This window comes from Pecten maximus, chromosome 6, assembly GCF_902652985.1.
Source record: "Pecten maximus chromosome 6, xPecMax1.1, whole genome shotgun sequence".
In the NCBI taxonomy this organism is placed as follows: Eukaryota; Metazoa; Mollusca; class Bivalvia; order Pectinida; family Pectinidae; genus Pecten; species Pecten maximus.
Window position 1 is genome coordinate 18385869 of NC_047020.1, and position 21825 is coordinate 18407693.

The window sequence follows — 21825 nt, forward strand, 5'->3', positions numbered from 1 at the left end:
TTTATACATATACATCCACTCTGAACATGTCTATTTTAAGGAAAATTGATCAACCGCTGAGTTGAAGTGAAGTACATGTATTCTTATGTCTGAAAAAGATCCTTAACTCCTCAATTAAATTATTTGTCTTGAAAACGACCTTCTTACTATGATCTGATGTCGAAAACGTTTTCGAAATGCCTCGTTTTAGGCTATATTTTTATTTATTCACAGCTGTCATTCGCATTTAATGATCATAATAAAATCCGTGTTAATACGTGCATAAAGTCAAATCCCCTCAAAAACATGCTCCTATTTCCTGTTGATTACATTGTTAGTAAATATCGAGGCATGCGGCCGATGTGAAAGAGTAATGAATGACATATCCTTATATCAATAATAATAATTCTAGAAAAAATCTCGTATGAAAGCAAAAACAATGCATCGAAGTGAGGGTCACACTTTGTTCCAAAGGGTATTCCAATAAAACAAACGGCAAAGCGAGGGTCCCAGATTGTTCCCATGGGTATTGCTAATAGTTTGTTGAGAGATTAGGTCTCCTTAAAAAATGTCTAATACGTGTACATGGACATGATTAGGTGGCGATAAGAACACACAAAACAAACTTTAGTCTGGTACTCCAATCATAAAAATATCTGTTCTATCTTTTAACCCGAAATGTGCGTATTACCTTTATTTGTTTTGACAAAGTATGCCTGATCATACGAAAGCCGGTTGGGACCATTTTCGAAGAAGAAAATTAAAAAAAATTCGCGTTATTACGCGAAACTGAAGTGTTATATCACGAATATATATATAGATAGCTATAAGAAGTATCGGCTACTTTTGAAGAGTATTGACATGAGGCATGACAGTTTAGTGAGATTTTATTTTGAGCTTGGCCTATCTCAAGCTGAAATTTTGAGTTTTTAAACAATAGTGGATAGTGTTGTTTTCAGCAATCCAACACTTAAACGATATTTGAAACGATAGTGTTTAACAATAAGGAAATTAGTTCTCGGATATATCCGATGTTGCATTATTCATTCACAGAAAAATAACTTCGTTCTCGCCCTCTATCTTTAGAGTCAGTATCTGATACTCTGAAACCATTTCATTGTCTTATATAACCTGATGCACATAATAAAGCAAACGTTTCGTGATATTATACAATTATCGACCTGTTTTTAGGTGAATGTTATGATTTATAAACCCGAGAAAATGATATTTCCCGAGGCCGACGGTCATCGTGTTCACCTTAAAACAGGTCGATAACTGCTTTATTATATGACAAAACTGATACATTTTCATATTTCAGAATGATTATCATTACCTGTCATAGGATTGAAAAAATAATAGTGATCGACCGAAGAAAAGTTCAAAATGATAATTAATAAGTCAAAGTCAACAATGAATTTTAACTATATTATTTATTATTGCTTAAATTCAACAAAATGTAAAAGCTAAAACATCTAAGAATTCAGTCTATTAAACTCTGCCCGGGAGCACATACCTACATGTACATGTAAGCATACATTTTTGACGACATGGATAGTCCCCTCCCCCCCCCCCCCCCCCCCCCCCTCCCCCCCCCCCCCCCCCCCCCCCCCCCCCCCCCCCGGGACAGTTGACAAAAGTTGCAATATATGTTTTTAGCAATAGTTATATTAAGTTAAATGAAGTTCTACATATCCATATATGTATAAGTGACTTCAGTCACCAGTGGCTTTTGCAATATAAACAACCGGTTCAAACAACAACTACTTGAACTGTTACATTTTCATTGATGTTGTATTCTCCTGAAAAGAAATATATCATTAATGTCTTCATGTGTATCAACAGTGAAATGTCTTTATTTGCACAGGTATAAATTTGTTTTTATATCATTTCTTTGATTTTAATCATTTCTAAAATTAAAATGATTACAACACAGAGCAACATGTTTGGTAAGGCAGTCATTATATTATAACTTGAGACACAGATACTGAAAAAGGAGATGTTATAGGAACCTGATGGCACCATGTAATCGACGATTATTGATGAAATACTACTTGTATTATAACATAACTATTTACTATTAAAAAATACAGATTTACTAATAGTATATAAAGTTCACCAACTAAATTTATATAAACGGGGCTTTTGTCCAAAGTGGAGCAATGTGAGAATGTTTAGAATTGGCCAATCAGGAAAGGGGACTATCACAGTCATATCATAGCCTAATACGCGTTAGTTTCGCGTAATAACGCGTAAGTTTCGCGTAATTACTCGAAAGTTTCGCGATATAACGCGTTAGTTTCGCGTAATAACGCGAAAGTTTCGCGATATAACGCGTTAGTTTCGCGTAGTAACGCGTAAGTTTCGCGTAATAACGCGATAGTTTCGCGTTATTACGCGAAAGTTTCGCGATACAACGCGTAAGTCCCAACCGGCTTTCGTATGATCATGGCATGTGTGCAATAATGAGTTACTGTGATGCATAATATAAGCCATATATTACGACTGGCTAAGGGTGATCTAAATAATAAAATTCAGTAATATTTTGTTAGCTTATACATCACTAGTATGATAGACTTAACAGAGGTAATTTGGTCAATTGTTAGGATTTATCATGGCTAACAATGTGCTGTTGAAATGAGAATTGTTAGGCTGTTGTAAAGCAAAAAATGGATGTTTTAGGGGAACAAGATTAGCTCATGTCGTTATGCTTACATGCACATATAGCATGCAATAGGGACATTCGGTTGACATGATTAGGCTATTGAGTATATAATCGCTTATTTTAATTTTACCTTGAAATGCAATAGTGGTTGTGAATAATACACAAATATAGCATATAGAGCTATTCCAACAGAAACTTTACAGAAGAAACTGTCGGCTTTCTACAGCTCGGACAAACACTGTAGCATATAACATGACTAAATTTATGCACATTTGTGGACATCTATCCTTTTTAATCGTCATTGTTTATATATAGATGACCCTTAAAACAAAACTGTATTCATTGAGTTGTCATATCACGAAATGGTCAGGAACTTTTGAGAATTTTCTGTTATCTCTGCCGTTAGTACGCAGTTGCGACAGCTTGTTTAGTATAAACGCTTTGTTACCTGCCTTGACAATATTTCACCATCAAGGTTACAACACAACTGTGGTTTGTTTGTAAGTGATGCCCAGTTGCCTCCCTTTCCGTCTTGTGATAAAGTAGTAAGGGTTTTACCTGCGTTCTCTTTTCTGTTTAAATTTACTTAAATCTAATTTTGTTAATTAAGGCAATTACATTTTCGATCTTTCGTTTTCTTTTCAAAACTTTCCTTGCTTATTTCTCACTTCAAATTGCCTCTCTTTTGGCTTTGTTATGTCCATAGAATTTATATATATAAACAAAATCATATCCCATTTCTGCAATGTGGAAGCATCTTATATTTGCTACGTAGACATGGCTATTCGGCATACTGTCTCCCAGATTTTCTTAAACGCCATCTACTTGTTCATTGTCTTGTTGGATTCAGAGAGCCGTACCACTAAAACATTTATAAGCGTGCCATTGTTTTTTGTTGTTGTTTTTGTTGTTGTTTTGTTTGTTGTTTTTTTGTTTGGGGGGGGGGGGGTATTATTGCTATTCGTACGTTTATATTCATTTATTTCTTACCAAATACATTAGAGGCATTCGTTGCAAAAATATTGCACATATTTTGTATAACATTATCTGTTTCAGCTCCAGAAACAGTTTGTGTATTAGCTAATCGATCACGTACATGATTTAACAGATCAATATTGTCTGTTTGGTAATCTATGATTTTTTTTCCATTTTACATAATCAACCTTATTGTTTCTGTATTATGAGAGTTATGGGCACTGTTAGAGTTTATTGCTAACTCACAGATAATGCATTTAATCCTACAATGTTCATCTGAAAACAAGGGGTCAAAGACTGAAAGTTCAAATTCATTTATACAACGAATAACTCCGAGGAGACCAAAAGATAATATACTAAGTATAACTGTCTAGTTATTACATGTAGGTTTGCCAATGTACTAGTCTTTTCAAATTCTACCATTGGCAATATACATATTACTTTGCTGACAAAACTCAATAAACGTATTTCCAAAATTAGTCATTTTCGGGTTCCGTAGCGTACATCTTGCTGAAAGTATATGTAAATCTTGTAATTTCTCAGCGTCATGCATTACATCAACTAAATAATCATTGTGATCAATATTTAAAACAATAACAAGACTGTTGTCAATATCTATATAATCTGGTTTCAACTGCGTCTTGGAATTGAAATCTCCGATTAACACAACTTGTGTATTGTCGTTTGAGAAATAATTTCTCGTTCTAGCTCAGAAAAAGCATCAGCATTTAATGCTAAGAAGTTTCGGAGGGAATATGCACATTACCGATCATATTCAGAACTACTGTTTTGAGGCTGTAATTAATGTTCAATACTATTTTTGAAAACTATGACAATACCTCCTTTTATCTTTTAAATTTAATCGGATGTTTTGCGAAATAAGAATATCTTTCAGGTATTTCAAGAACATCAAATTTATTGGTTTTCCTTTCAACAAAAATAATCAAACTAAAATATATTAATGATTTTTTCAAATTCGGAAAGTAGACGTTTTGATTTAGCCCACAGACATTTCGAACGTAATGTTTCAAGTAGGTTTATTAAGTTCTTTACGATAGGAGGAATCTCTTGTTTCGCATCATTAGACGTGGTCATGTTGGGATTGCTAAGTTTGGACCGATGAACCACCATGAACCCCCTGGGTATGGACATTAGAAGGAAAAGAAGTTAAAGCACAATGTCATATGATATGATATTCTATCTAGCAATTGCTGCGCTAGCCATTTAATCATATGTACCAATACTTTTACGGTATCGTCTTCTTTTTTTTATATTTCTTTCACGGCCATTATTCACCATTAGTATTTTTCTGCCAGCTTTTGTAACGCGAATATTTTTTTCCTATCACGGTTGTTATACGCCAGCTTTTTTTCTCTCACTGTCGAAATACGACAATAGTTTTCTTTCCATGACCATTGTGTAACGCCAATAGTTTTGTTTCTGCTCAAGTTGCTATACGCCAAGTCTTTTGCTGTATTACTGTTCCATATAAGTTCATTAGGAAATGAAGATATATGCATTAAGGGGAAGAAAATATGGGTATTGTAGGGAGTGTAAATTTATGTTTTGTAGAGAATGTAAATGGATGTATATGTATTGTGGAGAACGTAAATATATGTATTGTTGATAATTAAATGTATGTGTATTGTAGGGAATGTAAATAAATGTGTATTGTAGGGAATGTAAATGCATGTATATGTATTGTGGAGAACGTAAATATATGTATTGTAGGGAATGTAAATATGTGTGTTGAGCTTCCTTGTTATAATCAAATGATAAAGCGCTTTGCAGACAAACATAATATATTGCCATCATTATTTTTTTTACTTATTTAACTTCTCATCGTCCTGGCAGTTTCTTTTGCCAACTTTTTATTTTAACCTATTGCATTTTTTTTTTTTTTTTTTTTTTTGCTTTGAGGTATCGGCACAATTTCAGAAGACATGAACAGTGAGATAAGACTGTCAATGTTACAACAGTAATCAGATCTGTTTAGGATAGCAATACAAATGTTTGGATAGATGCAGGATAATGAAGACCTAGGATACATGTGATAGTCTCGATCCCTAATCTCAGTGTGGAGGTTCCTGGTAGTTCGATCGTCAATACGCTTGTTCTAAGTTTGAGAACGTTACATCACCTTGGCTTGAATGTTGCATTGCCTATCAGACGCTTACCCTATCGGAACACATGGTCTGATTTTCTTAATATGGTATCTGTGTTAATCTATGGTATGCCTTCGGTTTCGTCTTTGCGTTTTATCGATGTTTTTTTTTTTATAATTGTTAGTTTCCCTTTACAGGATATGTTTGTTATAGATACATACATCTCTGTAATTATGTGTGTTTTTGTACATACATTGTACATGTATTTGTGTGACATTACGTGTTATTATCTCCATCAGAGGAGGAAATAAAGATATATACCACTAGCTAGGGAAGGGAAGTAATTACTGTATTACAAGATAGTGATTCCAGCTGCTGCCTGATATGTAAGAAGTCCACCAAAATTTCGAATACATGTACATTCCATATAAAGACCTATGAGTTGGGAATATGTGCAGTTGACTTAGGGCTGCCATATAAAAAACACCTACACGTGTAAACTATCATAAGGTTATGAGAGAAGGATTATATATACGACATATATACAAGAACTGTAAATATAATCTGGTGTTGAACAATTAAAATAAATCATATGGCTGTTGAGGCTAAGTGATATGCTTGAAAGTAAATCAAAAGAAAGAATAGATTAATTCAAAACAGTCTGTATTTTAAACAGAATACAGAAGGGGGCGGGGCTCATTAACCCCATACTTACAGATGATGCATATTGTAATTACAAAACAAAATCTTCCTGTTCGCTTGTGAATAATGTTCATCAAACTGCATGTGCATTTTATTGTATTCCATGTTCAGTTGTTCTAACTCGAACGTATAACCGGATGTCGTTAGCTACCTCGTGACGGTTTAATTCCAGTTAGCATTTCTACATGATACATTAAATTGTGGGATTGAAGAATATAGCAAGTTGCTGGTTGGGAAATACGAATGGTCGAGAAAAAACAGAGACTTGCTATTTGTCTCTCAGCCAAATACTTAAACTATTTTATTATAGCGGTATAGACCGAAGATATATTTTTATAAGCCTAGAATATCTGTACAACGCAGGCCGACTTGTCATCTAGATGGCAATACAACCAAATGCAACCACAGCGAATTCAAAAAATACAGGCGATGGTGTCTTATTTTTCTTTTTCATTCCACAATAATAACTGCATGACCCGAGCTTTAACTTTGCAAATCATTGGGATAACTCTAGTTAGAGAAGTGATTTTGTAACATATACCAATCTTTATTCTGAATTCTAGCGTAAGGTTTTCTTAATACTTAATACTCCAAATAATGTGTGGATCAACTTCTTCTAATTACGATTGACGGCCTTTTAAAGAACGTGGATGTGAAGCAGTCGTATAAGCTGCGGGTATTCCTGGCTAGGCGATTTGGTGCCGTAGATAGTGGGTTCTAGAATTTCGTCATTTGTGTTACTATGTTTTATATATAAATACATGTAAAGCGGACATTACTTTAATTGATGTTATTTAAATTATTGGGAAAAAAACAGAGTTTCATGGAGGTCAATAAAACAATACAAAACATACACTAATAAAATGATCAATTTCTGTATTTACTATGTGTATCCTTATCACGGTACATATGACTTTGAGCCAAACATTGTAATTAAATTATACATATTATCTGAAGTCAAGGTAATTCTTTTCTATGTATTGTTCATTATTGATAATGAAAGCTTAGCATCACAATATACAACATATCATAAAAAGCGACACTTTAACACATATCGCATTGCTATTTTTATTTTTTATTTTTTTTTCTGTAAAATCCAACAACAACAACGTATTGTAACAGGTTTAGCTTCAGTTTCTGAATAATTAATGTCGGCATGCTTACACCAATAACTTTTTATCTTCTCTTAGAAAAAATATTCTAGCTTTATCATGTTGACATCATTGCAGTGCTATGTACGCAACAAGCTGATGCACGTGGTATTAGTAATACTTATCTATCACGGCATGTGAAAATATTGATCACCCACATTATTATCGCACAGATCACAATGCATGTATCACGTGTAACGTATGTCATGATTTTAGTAAAATCCGCAACTATATCTTACAGTGGTTAGTTAGCTTTGATGGCCTTGAACCTGAATTGTTGAGGGTGATTAACTACTCCGGCTATTGGTTCAAGCGATGGTAGGCTATCATCATCTTCTGGTAGAAGCTTGAATCTTTGCAGCAGCGACGTCAGGAACAGGAAGACTTCCATCCTCGCTAGACTTTCGCCGAAACATACTCTTCTTCCTTTATACATCAAAATAAGAAAGGCAATTAATTAAAAATATCAATCCAACCAAAGTCATTTTTGTCCATGTCTAAATCGTGATTAAGGAGATATGATTATTGTCAACATCTCATTATTATAGTACTGATGATAATTTTTCTACTAATTTCTACATTATAAAACTCGAAATTGTCACGTAATATTCAAGGTAAAAAAATGGCTATATGTATTTTTTCATTATTCATTTTGAATTTAAATCGATTATGACAATGTTTTTGAAATGAAGTATTCGAAAGACCCTATATGTGTTTGATATATGTAAATGTTTCATTTCTATAATGATGTATACTAATTACCTAAAGAAAATGCTAGAACTGTGTGTTCTTTTCCGTTGAGCTTTCCGTCTTCGCCGATAAATCTGTCTGGGTTGAAGGTACGAGGATCTTCAAACAGGGATTCGTCAAATAAGGCAGAATCAAGGTTAGGAACTACAAGGTCCTCCCTACGTATAGTGTAACCCTTGAAAGTGACGTCCTTTTTTACCCCATGTAGTAGAGAGAATGGTACTAAATTACCCATTCGAAATGTTTCATGCATAAACGCATCCATGTACGTCATTTCCGGTTTGTCCGTCATCGATGGCGCCCTTGACAATCCTATGACGTCGTTAATTTCATTACGTAATTTAGTCTGTACGTGTGGGTTCGAAATAAGATACAAAATAGCCCACTTGATTGTTGTAGATGTTGTTTCAGTTCCAGCAACAAACAAATTGTATAACACTATTGCCAAATTTTCATCTGAAAAGTTCAATTGGTAACTTATTTAATTCAATGGTTAAAGTTTATGGTATTTCACTACTTGTTTTTAATTAATATAACTATGAGTAAGAAGTTCAATCTAACGTGTTCAACCCAAAAAACGTTCGTGCTTAACAAAAACAAAACAAAATATGAAAATAAGTAAATAACGCATCAATGAATAGATCAATAAATAAATAATAAGAAAAATGCATTTCCGGTTGTTGCCTACGAGAAACACGTACCCTCCAAGTAATCGGTCTTCCCACGAGTCATTTCCTCCAATATGAAGGCGTCGATAAGGTCTCTGACGTTTTCTATTTGAAACGTAGCCCGGTGTTTGTCTATTTGTTCTTGCAGAAATCGCTTTATATTGTCATAAGTCGTACCCATCGCCTCCACTCCAGTTACATCACCAGGAATATATCTGTATGGAATATAGAACATTGAAAGATTTCAACTTACAATTGAAAATTTTGGTTTTCTCTAAGATAAAATTAATATTTCCATTAAGGTGTAAAAATAACTTACGATGTAATATATTATCAGATTTTCCTATTTACATACTATTTGTTCCAAGACTCGAAATTGTTTGCCTAGATTATGTAAAACTCAACTGGGAAGGGTTGATATATCTACATTATGAGATTAGAGATTCCTGTTTCGAATATTGCATCGTCCCTTTGTTTTACTATGGCAACAGTGATGTCACGCTACATTACACGCGTGTTTTCATTTCTCAATGTGACTTCAACATCTGCCTGGATATCATCCAGTATAACATTTTTCATCCAACCGCTGTTAAGCAGGATGGATGTTATACATTGTATCGTTTGTTTCCGTAGTGAAACACATGCCGTCCATCTGGAAATTATTTTGAGTTTGCTTTCACTCGCTTTCTCATTGATATGAGTTATGTGATGAACTGAACACTCGTGACCATGTCATATAGAATTTATTGATCTCGTTATGACATCACTGTCCTCTCTCCATGTTTTTTGTATATGGGACCTTGAACACATGCAATGTTCTCTCGATAACTTTATGCGTTATGATATCGACCTCAGGTGTCAATGACACAGAAACACGCCTATATGTACTCCACCGATACATTTTTTATATCTTTGCTTAAAAGTTTATCAGGATTATCGGTAGAAATGTCAACCAATTTGAACATCTAAACTCATGAAGCACAAGATAACGGGATCTGTTTACATCAATCTGACTAAATAAAATAGATAAAAGGAGTTTTCAAGGTCACAGCATAAGATGAAATAAGTTGACAGCTATAACTGTAACAGCGGTCATGATATATTATTTGTATTGGTGATCGAAAGAAGGACCTCTACATTACTAGTCTTATCACACGAGTGTTAAAGAGAAGATCTCTCTAGCAGAGTGGTATATTCACCTAATGTTTACGAAGGTCACATGATGATGCATATTGCTTACGTCATTCTTTTTGTTTGGGATGAAGCAACTCAATGAACAATCCAATACTCTTAAAATCATGGACAAAAGCATGACCGCACAGAAGTGAACTATGGCCAGATTTAGGTGTATCTTTCTCCGAAGGAATCTTTGATTCAATATCAATATATTCCTATATTTTTGCGATTTTATTAAGTTAGGAATTAAGTTGGCCAAATTAAATGAATTGGAAATTGACAAACGTAAGATTAAATCCTTATTTTTTTCACGTTTGTTTTAATCTGGATTCTATCTTATGTTTGTCTATAGCCCTCATTTTAAATTGGACAAAAAATCATATTCACAGGCAATGTAAATCTTGCCATATCCATGAGAAAACGAAACAGTAGCCTACATGTATATGGAGTCAAACTTTGTTTAGGAATCGAAATATGACTATGTTAACCTCTGTGTAATGTAAGTATACCAGAGATATAAAAACACAAACCACCAACATACCATGATGATCTTACAAGTAGTTACCTGACAAACCAGCTACATACCATGATGATCTTACAGTGTATTTACCTGCCAAACCAGCTACATACCATGATGATCTTACAGGTAGTTACCTGACAAACCAGCAACATACCATGATGATCTTACAGTGTAGTTACATGACAAACCAGCTACATACCATGATGATCTTACAGGTTGTTACCTGACAAACCAGCTACATACCATGATGATCTTACAGGTAGTTACCTGACAAACCAGCTACATACCATGATGATATTACAGTGAAGTTACATGACAAACCAGCAACATACCATGATGATTTTAAAGCGTAGTTACCTGACCACTGGGAAGAACGTTGAAATGGCCGCTTTGGAAAGTAGTTTTACATGGTTGTCTATCATCATCATAAGCTTCTTGAAATTCTGGTCATCGTGTGTGTACCTCTCACCAAATGAAATGCTGCAAATGATGTTGGAAACACTGATCTGTGCGATTGTTCCTAAGGAAAATGCGTTTCCATAGCTTTTCCCGATGACTTCAAGAAAGACTGATACCTCTTCGAGAATGTTTGTCTCCAGAGACCTTTTTCCAAATCCAAACTCTCTCAGCGCTCGCATGCTAAATGTCCTTGTGTTCTTCCAAAACTCCCCTGAACTACGGACAATACCTGTCAAGTTTGAAGTTAGTGCGCATAAAAATCTGCTTGTAATGGAAAGCCCTAATAATGATAATGGTAATATGAAAGACATCTGGATTCAAAAGAGCAAAGGATAAATAATCATGTTTGAAACTGTCCCTTTAAATGTTGGCTACCCACAGTCTTCACATGGATATCTTTCAAAATGACAATGATGGGTTGGTAGCGCATGATGCTACATGCATAATGATTTTTTTTGTGTAGACTGTGTTTTGAAGTAACTAGCTTGCTTGATAATGAAGCGTCCATACTTATATGACAGGTGAGGTAGGTTACTTAGGCTAATCATACAATATCTAATTGCTCCGCATGGTGTCTTATAAAAGTTAGGTAACGGTTCCACCAGTGTGAGGTCACCTATCTCGCTAAACGTAGATGTTACTGTTTGAAAGAACTTAACAAAATGACGTTAGAAGTGTGGGATGAGAATATTTCTAAGATAAATTATACTGATTATATCCTATGGGATACGACTATTTCTAGGATACACTTTTTATTATGTCCTGTGGGATAAGACTATTTCTAGGATAAACTCCTTTTATTATATCCTATGGGATAAGACTATTTCTAGGATACACTCTATCGATTATGTCCTTTGAAATCTTTTGAGTTAATCAGCAATTGGAATGCGCGTATAGGGTCATAAGACAACTTACTAACATATTCTTCGTTGGTTTGTACAATGGTTGAATATGTATTCATACCTAGTTTAGGTTTTGGCATACAGCAAATACACACAGAGCTGAGAGATGTCTTTACATGCTAATACATGGCCTCCAATCCTTATGCTACGCTGCTTGTGGCAAGAAGGTTAAACAATAACCATATTATTATGTGAATATATCTTATCCTCTCTGAGAAGCTTTGTACATGTAATTTGATTTTGTCATGACTATTTCAACGGGTTTTTTCTACGATTGAGGGTATGATTTTCGTAGATATTGTTTAACATAGAAGACATTTCTTTATTAATTTTCTCGTGCTACTTTAATTTTAAAATGGCAAACATAGAACATACTTCATATTTAGCAATATCATTGACCCTAACAGTGTCTGGTTACAGACTTTTTGACGAGTTGTAAGTGTAATTCTTAGACGACTTATCCGAGAACAAAACCTACTTTTCAAAGTTGTTCCTTTCTTTCAAGGTTTTTAACCATTGGTCTACGCCATATGTTACAGACTATTTTAACCATTAGTCTGCGCCATTTGTTACAGACTGAACATTTCATTTACCTTTGCAATTACTAGTCCGTATTGAGGCGTAGTCGGCTTGTGGCCTTTCTGAGAAGACATCAGCTTGCTTTACAAATGCTTCCTTCAGAGCCTCGTAGCCATTGATAACCACCATGCGTCGACTGCCTAACTGTAAGCTGAACACGTCACCATATTTCCGTCGTAGTTGATCGAATAATTTCGGTCTGTTTCCAGACATTAACAGTGGGAAGTTTCCAACAAGTGGGTATCCAGTAGGTCCTGGTGGACCATTGTCAGAAACATGCATCAGTTTTAAGAGAAACAAGACAGATAATATACCCAGAACGACAGTCAAAGGATCCATGCTGAATAGTGCATCCAACATATTCGGGTATCTGAAGATCAGAAAGTAGCATGTTATCACAACCTCTAGTAAAGCAAATAATAATAATCAGGCCCATCGACATTAGAGGAAGTGACTTCGATCACAAAGTTGGAGGGATCCCCCGACCGACATCTACACAAACCGTAGCAACTGTAACTTAGTGTATGAAACTAGAATTCTTTCATAATGCAATTGGCATTTCCCATCAGATAATCCAGGCAGACAGTTTAGATTATGTAAAACCGTTTCACACTTACTGCGAAGTGGTGGATAACTGTTTTGGGAGGGGAATTCAAATCCGTAATTATCATATTCAATGAAAGAATTCCCTGCTAGCTAGCGGTGAATTCCCATGTAAGAAGATGTACACTAGGTGAGCTCGAAAGGCGCTTGCAATAGATTTTCATTACTATTTCCTATGAATGTATTGTGTTGAGTGATCAACCTTGTTTGAACTGTTCATGAATAAAGTAAAACTTCGATAACTCGGATATCTCGAAGACTTCCTTTCAATCGAATATTTTTTTGTTCATTGCCCAAGTCCTTTTTATCTTTGTAATGCAATCGCGGATAATTCGAACTCTGATAACTCGAAAACACGGATATCCCGAAGTAAAACGCTGATCCTGACAGTTAAAAAACCTTAAACCTACCACTTATCCCGAAATCTGAAATAAATAATTTTCATTCAAAACGAAAAGTTACAATTTTCTATTATGGGGACCTTTTGGCCAATTCCTGTAAATAGAGGTAACCCAATCACATGGATGCTAAGTGCAATGGTCGGGAACTGCAAGGATAAGGGCTTGAGAACGAGTTCAGTAAAATAAAAAAAAACTTTTCCGTGTCGTTTCTTTACGATTATCTTACCACTTTTCATATAGCGTACTGACTCCACCGAAAGTCGTAGCTGAATACACCCGGTTACCTACGAAATTCAAATATTCTTTCTATTTTTTTTTTTTTTTTTTTTCTCGATAAACCACCTCCGATATCACTCATCCACTTTTTTTAAAATATGCTCTAAGTATCTTGAATAACAATCCGTTAAAATCTAGATGATCATTCTCACTACGTTACATGAACATCTAACAACATCTCTGAGATATGTGTATTTCACTTTCAGGGCGAATTTTCAATTTGTCGATGTCATCGAAGCAAAGTCATTTGATTCGCTTATCCAAAAGGTCATCCCGACGTGACCCCTTATGGGATGTTGTTAGATGTTCATGTAACGTAGTGAGAATAACCATCTAGATTTTAATTAGATTGCTTGAATAATGCTGTTAATACACAAACAGTTACTATCACTGTCTTACAATCTTCTAACATTTTTTTAATCAATTTGTTTCACTTATGGTTTACTTTTAACAAAAAATTCATCAAGGCCTGTCGCAACTCGATTCCGATGTTGGTTTGTGATATTTCAATCAAAGCGCTATTTTATCTGCTTCCAATAATCATCCCCATCAGCCTATCCCATGATGCCCCAATCCATGATAGCTGCCATAATGGCATCACTTTGTTTGAAATAACTACACAGTATTCAGCCATAGTCACGGGCATGAAATGTATCAAAACGCTAGTGAGGTCAGTGTGCTATATAATAAGTGGAATCACAGTCAAAAACGATACGCAAACGTTTATTTCTTACCTGACCTCGATTTCAGGCACTTCAACTTGCACGGTGTTTACATTTTAGCAGCCCTTGGGTGGGTGTTGTTGACGGTGAATCGCACACTTTACCGTGTCTCTAGCCTTTATCACTATAATATACTTATATAAGAATCGTGCTTCAAAAATGTTGATCAACCCTAACGAACCTACCAAACGGAAACTCAGTTTGAAAAGGTGACGCCAGCTGAAATCACAACCGTAAATTGGCACTCAGCCAAATATTTTAACAGAGCATCCATCCTTGGCTTTGATATCATTAAAATAGTCATTAGAACAACGCATCAATTAAGAGTTATGTGACCATAGTGTTTTGCAACTTCTTCCGTCGTTCATGCAAGATATTCGATTTGCAGTTTTTTGTGAACGTTGTACTCATAAACAATTTCAGCTACGAAAATACTCCAACGTGGTTGTGTGTGGCAAAATATATGTACACATGGTGACGATAACTGTGTAGTGAGGGTTATCTAAATAGCAAACCCAGTGATATCAGTAATATTTTACAAGCCTATACATCACTCCTATGGTACAATTTGATAAACGTAAGTTAGCTTCAACAATTCTTAGTATGAATTATGTATTACCATGGGCCTTGCTCTTGAAATGTAATTTGTTAAGCTGTTTGTGAACCAACAAATCATGCGGAAAAAGTAAAATTATCGCATATATTCCAGAAAATAACCATGTCATTTTGCTGATAAGCACACAAAAGGGGCATTATTTTCAACGAAGTGGTCTTTATATAAAACTGATTCTATTTTGACCTGAATTGAAATGCAAATGACGGTCGTATAATATCAATCAAATATTTCATTTATACATATACATCCACTCTGAACATGTCTATTTTAAGGAAAATTGTTCAACCGCTGAGTTGAAGTGAAGTATTCATATTTCTGAAAATGGTCCTTAACTCCACAATAAGAGTATTTGTCTTGAAAACGACCTTTTTACTATGATCTGATGTCTTAATATTACAAAAAAAAGCGTTTTCGAAATGCCTCTTTTTAGGCTATATTTTTGAAATATTATTCACAGCTATCATTCGCATTTAATAATCATAATAAAATAAGTGTTCATACGTGCATAAAGTCAAATCCTCTCAAAACATGCTCCTATTTCCTGTTTATTACATTGTTAGTAAAGATCGAGGCAAGCGGCCGATGTGAAAGAGTAGTGAAAGATATATCCTTATAGCAATACGTTTAATTCTAGAATAAATCTCGTATGAAAGCAAAAACAATGCATCGAAGTGAGGGTCACACTTTGTTCCAAAGGGTATTCCAATGAAACAAGCGGCAAAGCCAGGGTCACAGATTGTTCGCATGGGTATTGCTAATAGTTTGTTGAGAGATTAGGTCTCCTAAAAACATGTCGCAAGAAATTCAATCACTCTCACTACTGCATCTTCGGTATATACATGGACATGATTATGTGGTGATAAGAAGACACAAAAATAAAATTTAGTCTGGTACTCCCATCATAACAATATCTGTTCTATCTTTTAACCCGAAATGTGCGTATTACCTTTATTTGTTTTGACAAAGTATGCCTGATCATGGCATGTGTGCATTAATGAGTTACTGTGATGCATAATATAAGCCATATATTACGACTGGCTCAGGGTGATCTAAATGATAAAATTCAGTAATATTTCGCTAGCCTATACATCACTAGTATGATAGACTTAACAGAGGTAATTTAGGCAATTATTAGGATTTATCATGGCTAACAATGTGCTGTTGAAATGTGAATTGTTAGGCTGTTGTAAAGCAAAAAATGGATGTTTTAGGGGAACAAGATTAGCTCATGTCGTTATGCTTACATGTACATATAGCATGCAGTAGGGACATTCGCTTGACATGATTAGGCTATTGAGTATATAATCGCTTATTTTAATTTTACCTTGAAATGCAATAGTGGTTGTGAATAATACACAAATATAGCATATAGAGCTATTCCAATCAATAAAGATTGTCGTATTATATGGTATTACGTCATCTGATCATGGTAACTCTGGAGTTCGGGGCTTTTTTTTTAAAGAAATCTACATCTTTAAACTCAAATTCAGCATTTGAACAATATTTCCTAAAAAGGTTTCTGAAAACTGCTGCGTCTTACAACAAAGAAACTTTACAGAAGAAACTGTCGGCTTTCTACAGCTCGGACAAACACTGTAGCATATAACATGACTAAGTTGATGCACATTTGTGGATATCTATCCTTTTTAATCGTCATTGTTTATATATAGATGACCCTTAAAACAAAACTGTATTCATTGAGTTGTCATATCACGAAATGGTCAGGAACTTTTGAGAATTTTCTGTTATCTCTGCCGTTGGTAGCCAGTTGCGACAGCTTGTTTAGTATAAACGCTTTGTTACCTGCCTTGACAATATTTCACCATCAAGGTTACAACACAACTGTGGTTTGTTTGTGATGCCCAGTTGCCTCCCTTTCCGTCTTGTGATAAAGTAGTAAGGGTTTTACCTGCGGTCTCTTTTCTGTTTCAATTTAATCAAATTTAATTCTGTTAATTAAGGCAATTTCATTTTCGATCTTTCGTTTTCTCTTCAAAACTTTCCTTGCTTATTTCTCACTTCAAATTGCCTCTTTTGGCTTTGTTGTGTCCATAGAATTTATATATATAAACAAAATCAAATCCCATTTCCGCAATGTGGAAGCATCTTATATTTGCTACGTAGACATGGCTATTCGGCATACTGTCTTAAACGCCATCTACTTGTTCATTGTCTTATGGGATTCAGAGAGCCGTACCACTAAAACATTTATAAGCGTGCCATGGTTTTTTGTTGTTGTTTTTGTTGTTGTTTTGTTTTGTTTGTTTGTTTTTTTGTTTTTGTTTTTTTTTTGGGGGGGGGGGGGGTGTTATTATTGCTATTCGTAGGTTTATATTTATTTATTTCTTACCAAAAACATTAGAGGCATCCGTTGCAAAAATATTGCACATATTTTATATAACATTATCTTTTTCAGTTCGAGAAACAGTTTGTGTATTAGCTAATCGATCACGTACATGATTTAACAGATCAATATTGTCTGTTTGGTTAATCTATGATTTTTTTCTCCATTTTACATAATCAACCTTATTGTTTCTGTATTATGAGAGTTATGGGCACTGTTAGAGTTTATTGCTGACTCACAGATAATGTATTTAATCCTACAATGTTCATCTGAAAACAAGGGTTCAAAGACTGAAGGTTCAAATTCATTTATACAACGAATAACTCCGAGGAGACCAAAAGATAATATACTAAGTATAACTGTCTAGTTATTACATGTAGGTTTGCCAATGTACTAGTCTTTTCAATTATACCATTGGCAATATACATATTACTTTGCTGACAAAACTCAATAAACGTATTTCCAAAATTAGTCATTTTCGGGTTCCGTTGCGTACATCTTGCTGAAAGTATATGTAAATCTTGTAATTTCTCAGCGTCATGCATTACATCAAATAAATAATCATTGTGATCAATATTTAAAACAATAACAAGACTGTTGTCAAGATCTATATAATCTGGTTTCAACTGCGTCTTGGAATTGAAATCTCCTATTAACACAACTTGTGTATTGTCGTTTGAGAAATAATTTCTCGTTCTAGCTCAGAAAAGGCATCAGCATTTAACACAAAGAAGTTTCGGAGGGAATATGCACATTACCGATCATATTCAGAACTACTGTTTTTAGGCTGCAATTAATGTTCAATACTATTTTTGAAAACTATGACAATACCTCCTTTTATCTTTTAAATTTAATCGCATGTTTTGCGAAATAAGAATATCTTTCAGGTATTTCAAGAACATCAAATTTATTGGTTTTCCTTTCAACAAAAATAATCAAATTAAAATATATTAATGATTTTTTCAAATTCGGAAAGTAGACGTTTATTTAAAATATTTAAATATTTCAAGTAGGTTTATCAAGTTCTTTACGATAGGAGGAATCTCTTGTTTCGCATCATTAGACGTGGTCATGTTGGGATTGCTAAGCTTGGACCGATGAACCACCATGAACCCCATGGGTATAGACATTAGAAGGAAAAGAAGGTAAAGCACAGTGTCATATGATATGATATTCTATCTAGTAATTGCTGCGTTAGCCATTTAATCATATGTACCAATACTTTTACGGTATCGTCTTCTTTTTTTACTATTAGAGTGTCATTGAAATGCATAGTGCTGTTGGTTTCTTCTTCACAAGTATGGTGTTGATATGGGCGATCCTTCCATGGTCCTTCTTGATTACCTCAAGTTTGTCATCAACCTACAATTTCCATAAACATGGCTTTTATTCTCGGGGTGATGTGGATATCGCCTCTTGGTCCAGATGCTCCATGAATGTATTTGCCATAATATGTGACACTGGACTCCCCATATCAGTGCCGAAGCGTTTCTGGCAAATCTGTATTGGCCTTCATTAAGCTGCTTGCTGTCTTGCTTCAATTTTGTCAGGATAGCTACTAGACGCCTTTAAAACTTTTGTGTTTCGTTGGTATGCAGATTTTCAAATGTCCTTTAACATTATCATGACATTTGGCCTCATTATCATTGGTGTTCATGACGACTATGGTCTTACCCTTGTCAGCTGGTAGAATCATACTAGATTTGTATCTGCCTCGTTTTTCTTTTGTTATATTGCTCGATGATAATTTTGTTGATTTCAAAACCCTACCTAGGATCTCAGTTGATCAGCCTCTGTATAACTAATTATTTAATATGAATGCTCTGTGGCTATCACACAATCGTCACCTCAGATTTACCGTACTAGTCATCGAAATGTCACGTATGTTGTTTAACAGTACTTTCCAACCTAAAGAAGATTAGAAATACGCCAATTTTGTTTTTTGTCTCTCATCGTTATAACGCCTATATCTTCCCCGTCACACATATATAGATGTATTTCTGTCACGGCCATTATTCACCATTAGTATTTTTCTGCCAGCTTTTGTAACGCGAATATTTTTTTTCTATCACGGCCGTTATACGCCAGCTCCAGTTGCTATACGCCCAGTCTTTTACAGTATTAATGTTCCATATAAGTTCATTAGGAAATGAAGATATATGCATTTGGGGAAGAAAATATGGGTATTGTAGGGAATGTAAATTTATGTGTATTGTAGGGAATGCAAATTTATGTTTTGTAGAAAATGTAAATGCATGTATATGTATTGTGGAGAACATAAATATATGTATTGTTGATAATTAAATGTATGCGTATTGTAGGGAATGTAAATAAATGTGTATTGTAGGGAATGTAAATATGTTTTGAAGAGAACGTAAATGCATGTATATGTATTGTGGAGAACGTAAATATATGTATTGTAGGGAATGTAAATATGTGTGTTGAGCTTCCTTGTTAAAATTAAATGATAAAGCGCTTTGCAGACAAACATAATATATTGCCATCATTTTGTTTTACTTATTTAACTTCTCATCGTCCTGGCAGTTTCTTTTGCCAACTTTTTATTTTAACCTATTGCATTTTTTTTTTTTTTTTCATTTTTTTTTTTTTTTTTTTCTTTGAGGTATCGGCACAATTTCGGAAGACATGAACAGTGAGATAAGACTGTCAATGTTACAACAGTAATCAGATCTGTTAAGGATAGCAATACAAATGTTTGGATAGATGAGGGATAATGAAGACCTAGGATACATGTGATAGTCTCGATCCCTAATCTCAGTGTGGAAGTTCCTGGTAGTTCGATCGTCAATACGCTTGTTCTAAGTTTGAGAACGTTACATCACCTTGGCTTGACTGTTGCATTGCCAATCAGACGCTTACCCTATCGGAACACATGGTCTGACTTTTCTTGAATATGGTATCTGTGTTAATCTATGATATGCCTTCGGTTTCGTCTTTGCGTTTTATCGATGTTTTTTTATTATTATTATTATTATTATTATTTTCCCTTTACAGGATATGTTTGTTATAGATACATACATCTCTGTAATTATGTGTGTTTTTGTACATACATTGTCCATGTATTTGTGTGACATTACGTGTTATTATCTCCATCAGAGGAGGAAATAAAGATATATACCACTAGCTAGGGAAGGGAAGTAATTACTGTATTACAAGATAGTGATTCCAGCTGCTGCCTGATATGAAGTCCACCAAAATTTCGAATACATGTACATTCCATATAAAGACCTGATGAGTTGGGAATATGTGCAGTTGACTTAGGGCTGCCATATAAAAAACGCCTACACGTGTAAACTATCATAAGGTTATGAGAGAAGGATTATATATACGACATATATACAAGAACTGTAAATATAATCTGGTGTTGAACAATTAAAATAAATCATATGGCTGTTGAGGCTAAGTGATATGCTTGAAAGTAAATCAAAAGAAAGAATAGATTAATTCAAAACAGCCTGTATTTTAAACAGAATACAGAAGGGGGCGGGGCTCATTAATCCCATACTACAGATGATGCATATTGTAATTACAAAAAAAAATCTTCCTGTTCGCTTGTGAATAATGTTCATCAAACTGCATGTGCATTTTATTGTATTCCATGTTCAGTTGCTCTAACTCGAACTTATAACCGGATATCGTTAGCTACCTCGTGACGGTTTAATTCCAGTTAGCATTTCTACATGATACATTAAATTGTGGGATTGCAGAATATAGCAAGTTGCTGGTTGGGAAATACGAATGGTCGAGAAAAACCAGAGACTTGCTATTTGTCTCTTAGTCAAATACTTAAACTATTTTATTATATCGGTATAGATCGAAGATATATTTTTATAAACGTAGAATATCTGTACAACGCAGGCCGACTTGTCATCTAGATGGTAATACAACCAAATGCAACCACAGCGAATTAAAAACAATACAGGCGATGGTGTCTTATTTTTCTTGTTCATTCCACAATAATAACTGCATGACCCGAGCTTTAACTTTGCAAATCATTGGGATAACTCTAGTTAGAGAAGTGATTTTGTAACATATACCGATCTTTATTCTGAATTCTAGCGTAAGGTTTTCTTAATACTTAATACTCCAAATAATGTATGGATCAACTTCTTCTAATTACGATTGATGACCTTTTCAAGAACGTGGATGTGAAGCAGTCGTAGAAGCTGCGGGTATTCCTGGCTAGGCGATTTGGTGCCGTAGTGGGTTCTAGA

At 34.6% G+C, this 21825-nt stretch overlaps 1 protein-coding gene across 1 annotated transcript; it reads right to left on the reverse strand.

The window, feature by feature from the left end:
* Positions 1 to 7488: 7488 nt before the first annotated feature.
* LOC117329134 (cytochrome P450 2C37-like) lies at positions 7489 to 14811 on the reverse strand. Its single transcript, XM_033886880.1, has 6 exons — positions 14643 to 14811; positions 12643 to 12998; positions 11046 to 11376; positions 9026 to 9207; positions 8337 to 8780; positions 7489 to 8000 (listed from the first exon to the last, which is right to left on the reverse strand). The coding sequence occupies exons 2-6, from the start codon at positions 12986 to 12988 to the stop codon at positions 7819 to 7821; spliced, it is 1485 nt and encodes a 494-aa protein (XP_033742771.1). The 5' UTR covers positions 12989 to 12998; positions 14643 to 14811; the 3' UTR covers positions 7489 to 7818.
* Between the last annotated feature and the right edge of the window lie 7014 nt (positions 14812 to 21825).

Excerpts from the sequence above, each read along its gene's own strand:
- LOC117329134 (XM_033886880.1), bottom strand. The coding sequence starts at position 12,988 with ATGTTGGATGCACTATTCAGCATGGATCCTTTGACTGTCGTTCTGGGT. Across the intron at positions 11,377-12,642 it reads ACGGACTAGTAATTGCAAAG|GTATTGTCCGTAGTTCAGGG; the intron begins GTAAATGAAATG and ends CAAACTTGACAG. Across the intron at positions 8,001-8,336 it reads AGTTCTAGCATTTTCTTTAG|GAAGAAGAGTATGTTTCGGC; the intron begins GTAATTAGTATA and ends TGATGTATAAAG.